General features: G+C 57.4%; 1 protein-coding gene across 5 annotated transcripts in view; it reads left to right on the top strand.

The window, feature by feature from the left end:
- The first annotated feature begins 577 nt into the window (after positions 1–577).
- Positions 578–5958, top strand: part of LOC113206947 (serine/arginine repetitive matrix protein 1) — a 109295-nt gene continuing 103914 nt past the window's right edge. Inside the window, exons 1-2 of one of the 5 annotated variants that reach the window (XM_052265898.1) lie at positions 578–689; positions 1238–2420. In XM_052265898.1, coding sequence (XP_052121858.1) covers positions 1319–2420 — 1102 coding nt within the window. In that variant the 5' untranslated portion in view covers positions 578–689; positions 1238–1318. The other 4 variants (XM_052265897.1, XM_052265900.1, XM_052265901.1 and 1 more) reach the window with 4 other exon arrangements.

The raw sequence follows: 5958 nt of genomic DNA, 5'->3' as shown, positions 1-5958 counted from the left end.
AGACAGTGCAGGGATGTTATAGCGTACGATATTATCGTACGCGTACGATAATTTCGACCCTCCGTACGATGTACGATCGTGACCCATGATCGTACGCCAAATGTACGATAATTTCGGTTTGGACCGATTTTACCCTATAATTGCCTATATATGGCTCTCGTAAGGTGCTGAAACTCCATCAGTTTGAATAAAATTCCATTTGCCGCGCGCAAGCTCGCCCCCCTCCACCCCTCAGCAACAACTCCGCGAGAGAGAAGCATACCTAGCGAAGAGAGAGAAGGAGGGAGAGGGACGAGGGACAGCGGGTGAAGGAGGGGGGAGTCTCGGGCCCAGTCCCCACCACCGCTTTGTAGCCAACCTCTGAGTGAGAAACGCAGCCTCGAAACCTTATTTTCTCTTTAACTAGCGACCTTTTAGCTACATAGAAACACTTATAATACTGTTAAAATGTAAATTTTCCTTTATTTGGGCCAAAATTGTAATTTTTTTGAAATGTACGATAATTTTGACCCTGCGTACGATAATTTCGGAAAGTTGGTACGATAATACGCTGGGAGCCGTCTAACATCCCTGAGCCAGTCGCCTGCGGACCGGCACTGTGGCCACACCGAGACGCCGCCGGGTCGTTTTGCTTCGCGAGCGAGTGTCGCTGCCGCCGCCTTGGTCGCGCCGCGCGCGTGTGTGTGTGAGTGAGTGAGAGAGCCCGCGAGTGCCCCCCCCCCTCCCCCCTGCCTTCTCTCTCCCGTTAGCAGAGCCCTGGTGAGCGTGCGAGGCAAGGCGAGGCGGACCGCGGCGCCGCGCGCGCGCTCCGAACAAGAAGAAGAAATCGGGGACACACCCCGCACCTGTGCATAGCGTGCGCCGCGCCGGGGCTCTGAGCAACCCGCGATTGCCGATCATCCGCGAGAACCGCGTCCGGCTCGTGTGATTGTGCGCCTACTTAGCGTCAGTGTTTTCGATCGTGGTGGTGACGGTGGTGAACGCGCATCGGCAGGTTTTTATCGCGTTGATAGTGTTTTGTCATTTTTATCATTTTCTTGTCAGTTTTATTTTTCTCTCGCGTCATTGGCCTTTACCCCTCAGGGAAGGTCCGGGATTGTTTTCGAAAAAAAATATATTTAAAAACAAAAGTGGGGGTCGCGTAACCTGCAGTGTAGTAGCGAGTCACCACCCGCACCACCATCGCGCGGCGCCCAGCCAGTGGATTAATCTTGGATTATGAACGCATCGTCCGCAGCCACCACCACCATCACCATCACCACCATCACCAGCACCACAACACCCACCAGCACCAGCGAGGCAGCATGAGGATAGCGCCATGAGGAAAGACATCAAGAAGTCGTCGTACTACGTGTGGTTCCTGGGCGCGCAGGAGGCCAAGGGGCTGCGCGGGCCCGAGTATGTGCTGCCCGTGGTGCGGAGCCTGGTGGAGCGCGAGCGCGAGGTGGAGCCCTTCAAGGTGACGCTCCAGGTCAGCCACAAGGGGCTCAAGATCGTCCAGAATGTGCCCGGGTCGGGCGGCGCGTCGGGCGCGGCGGCCGCCAAGGGCGCGACCAAGGTGCTGGGCGCCAAGCCCGCCAAGGCCGAGACCGTCAAGCACCTGATCCCGCACCACGCCGTCACGTGCGTGCTGCAGCAGGAGGACATCGTGGCGTGCATCCTGCTGCTGTACAACCCCGTGACCAAGTGCCCCGTGCACGTGCACGCCTACCGCTGCGACTCGGTGGAGACGGCGCAGATCCTGTGCGGCCAGCTGCAGACCCTCATCGAGCGTCCCGACAACCAGAAGAAGCTGGCCGAGATCGAGGCGCGCCTGCGCACCAAGGGGCTGCTCGGGGGCCTGCCGCCGGGGCCGCGGCGCGCGGGCCAGGGCCACAGCCCCGGCTCGGACGGCAGGTCCACCCGCGAGTCCGAGTCCTCGGGCGGCTCCTCGTCGGAGCGCCTCAGCGGCGGCGGCTTCGTCGTGCGCGAGGAGCGCGTCACCAACCTGTACGACTCGCTGGCGGCCGAGCTGCGCGAGAAGCTGGGCGCCGACACGGACGCGACGCACGCGCCCATCCTGCTGCCGCCCAGGGACTACGACACGGTGCACCGCCAGAAGGGCAACCTGGCCAGCGTGGACCGGCGCCGCTGCCTCAACGCCAGCATCGTCGGCGTCAACATCAAGAACTCCAAGAACAACGCCCTGGAGGAGGAGCCGGCCGCCGCGACCGCGGCCAACGGCCGGCACGCCGGCAAGCGCGGCTCGGCCGGCTCCGGAGGGGCGGGCGTCGTCGGGCACCCCGCGGCGCAGACCAGCCGCGGCCCCGGCGGCGCCCTGGTGGGCTCCTCCGGGGGATCCTCCGGCATCGGCTCGGATCACGCGCCGTCTCCAGACAACGAGTCGGACCCTCGTTACCTGGACAACGCATCTTCATCAGGTAGGTGGAAGGAAGAATGGGGGGTTCTAAGGTTTCCTATATCTGGAGGGCACGGGGGCTTCCCCCCCTCCCCCTTTCCCTCCAATTTTCGTTCCCACAGGTGGTTTGTTTTGTAAGGGAATATTCCAAGGGGCCCTGGCGCCGACAGTCGAGCCGTAATGTCCTTGACTGAGGAGGAGTAGTCGGATATGGAGGGTTCAGGGAGCCGGGCCCGCCCGCCCGGGATCAACCTGTCGGGCCGCTGACGCTCTTATCGGCCAGCTCTCCGGCGGGGCCGTGACGTTGCCGCCGCGGGGGACTCCGACTCCGGCTCTCACACCGGCACTCGGCAGACGGGCGGCCGGGGGAGGAGGCAGCAGACGAGCGTGTACTGCTTGAGGCCGGTGACAGCGAGGTGCCCGCGGGCGGAGACTGGCCGGCCGGGGCCGGCTGACGCCTCGCCACCTGACAAACAAGTTTCAATTTACTTGGCTTATAGGGAAACTGTAATAGAGGCTTCGGCTGATGTGGGTCACGCTCGCGCGCGCGCGCCATGGGCGGGGCAGCAGCACATGGCAGCACCACCTTCTTTTTAGTTGTTTGCTTTTCCAATTTTCGATCACGTCTTCTCTCCCCCCTCGTTCTGGCCGTCTCTCGTTTTCCCTTTTTTCCCCCTGATGGGTCATTTTTGATCGAGTGTGTGTGTGATCCAAAGGCGGACCCCGCGTCGTCTTTTAGTTGAGCTTCGGGTGTTTTATCGTCGGGTATCGCCCGCCCCCTCCACCCCCACCCCTTTCGGGCCATCATCAAAGGAGGTACCGGGCCCAGCGGTGCGGTATCAATATGACCCCCCCCCTCCCTTCCCGACCCACCGTTGTAATTTGTTTTTCATAACACTATGTCGGGCCCCGCCCCGCCCCGCCCCGCCCCGGCACTGCCTGTGCGGCGGGGAGAACGTCTGTGATAGTGAGGCGCGGCTGGGCGCGGTGAGGCTGGAGCCTCGGCTAGCCCCGACTGGAGCCGCAGAGGTGATTGTCCTGGACACTGCTGTGCTGCAGGCAGAGGCTGCCGCGCTGAGCTTCACTGCTGCGCCTGCTGGAGAAAACTGGACGAACTCACCAAAATTCTTTACCCGTAAACTGAAGTACCGCGAGCCGCTCGACTTTGCTCTCTGAGGAGTATAATTTAGTTGCTCGACTTGTGTGGGGTATAAAGTACTATGGAGCCTCTGCACTTTTTAAGGTTCTTAGTATTAACTGTACTACCTAATTTTTGGATAATTCTTTACCAGTTTGTAATCCCATGTGCCGCGTTTAGAATATTAAGCATCCTCATTAAAAGTTGAGGGTGGTTTGACAACTGGATTTGAATGGAACCTGTTCTAAACTAGTTGCTGCCGCTGAAGTTGTTCCCTTTTCTTACAAACTGTGTGATATGTGTCCACATGCGATTAATTGATACAGTTTCTAAAACGGGGTAGGCAGGTAGAGAGGTGTGTTGCACACTCATAGGATAGGCAGTAGGCCTAGTGCTCTTGTCGACACATTTTTTTGTTGTTGTTGCAAAAACAAGCAAGTTGTTTACTGTTCTCCAACTTCTTCAATTCAATCGAGCGAGTGCCAGTCCGCCGCTCCCGTCCGTCCCGTCGCCGAGCCGCGCCTTGAACTTAGCACAATGGCCGGCCTAACCTCTCCACGACAATAGCAGCGCAGGCCGGGACAAGCCGGGCGTTGATGTAATCGGGTGCCTTGCGCCTTGGCCCGGGTGAGGCGGTGACCTATGAGATAGTTCGAAGGACCTGACGACCTGACGGCATAAAGGACCTACGCGTAGGTCCCACGGCGGAAGGTCTCTCTTGCTTGGCGCGTGGCGTAACGCCGGCCGGTGGTGGTGGGTCCCCTCTCAGAGCGCATGCCAATGTGTGAACGCATTACCTAACCTCACTTTGGAGCGGAAGCGGCAGCGGCAGCGCGGAGGTGTACAAGGTACGTGCATCCCGGGGCATGCCGGGGGATCATCTCATGTGTGCGAGCGAGCGGGATATGTACAACAGGACGCCATGGACAGCTTGTGGTGCCACTTGATATGAAAGGGATTTCGCTCGGCAGGAAGTAAAAAGTAGAAAATGGATGCACTAAAACGGGAACCGCAGTTTGAACCCGCAGAATGAATGCGAAGTTCAATGGGAGGACGAGATAAGTTGAATGCGATCCATCTCGTTGTTGCGCTATGAGAAATGTTTCTTGTTCTCCGTGCTTATTCGACTGCTTATGCTATATCCAGTTAAGAATTTTGTCGTTTCCACGCTCAGCGTGCGCTCACGCTGGCGCGAGAGGGGAAGCGGGGGGCGAAGCGGGGTTAGCAGTTCTTCCACCGCTGCCTCCCCGCACCCTGCCCCTCGCCCGCCTCACGCCGGCGTGAGCGCGCGCTGCGCTAAGCGTGGATACGACCAATTCTTAACTGGATATAACATTAGGGATCGTCCAGAAAGTAGGCCTACGTCCGTTCTCATCTGATTCATTCGGCAACTTGCGTCGAGCTCGTCGCCTGCGAGGCTCAGGGTAGGCCACCCCGCAGTACACGCATGCACTGTATGGAAGATGTTGCCTACCAACCAGGCGCGAAGAGAGATTTAAAGAGGCCTAACTTGGCAGATAACGACGACAGACGGACGTGATCTGGATGACCTCTTTTTAATGGGAATTTGTTAAAGACTTAATTTAATTTAATTCAATTGATCCCATCTGTTGTTTTTTTTCATTTTGCAATGGAACTCTCTTCTCTGCTAATCCAAGTGCAGAAGTGTTTGCCACTTGTAACTGTAAAACTCTTGAGTTCTGCACTAAGAAGTCAATATTGCTTCTGGTTACTACCTCTGCAGAGCAATCTTATTTTGAGTCATACCATCGTCTTCAGCGTAAAATTTCGAATCAAACGAGCCTACATGTGATGGGGGTCTGATCGAAAACTACTGACATTGTGCACATTCTTAGAGCCGTGAACCGTGGATCAGACCCCCATCACATGTAGGCTCGTTTGATTCGAAATTTCACGCTGAAGACGATGGTATGACTCAAAATAAGATTGCTCTGCAGAGGGAGCAACCAGAAGCAATATTGACTTCTTAGTGCAGAACTCAAGAGTTTTACAGTTACAAGTGGCAAACACTTCTGCACTTGGATTAGCAGAGTTGTTTTATAAACGGATTTAATGGAAAACTTATGCTTTTTTGAAAGCATAGTTTCTGAAAAGTAGTCTACGGGGGTGCAGAACGTGTCCATGTCCACGCGAGCGGACTCGGACACGGTGCAGGACGCGTGGCGTCGTGGGGGACAGAACGTATCATCTATCCCGCGCTGGCGCCGATCCTGGCGCCGCCCCCGATGGCCGTGCCTTGCAGAGCGGTCGCTGCGCATGACAGGTAACGGGAAGGCGCGCTATATATCTAGCGATGGAACGGTCAGCGGAGTGAGGGGGGGACGGAGAGAGGGACGGAGAGAGAGGGACGGAGAGAGAGAGTGAGGGAGAGATGGAGAGAGGGAGGGAGGGAGAGAGAGAG

This window comes from Frankliniella occidentalis, unplaced genomic scaffold (genome assembly GCF_000697945.3).
Source record: "Frankliniella occidentalis isolate FOCC.00 unplaced genomic scaffold, Focc_3.1 Scaffold32, whole genome shotgun sequence".
NCBI lineage: Eukaryota > Metazoa > Arthropoda > Insecta > Thysanoptera > Thripidae > Frankliniella > Frankliniella occidentalis.
The sequence above is the reverse complement of the archived record's forward strand: the minus strand, read 5'-3'. Positions and strand labels throughout refer to the sequence as shown.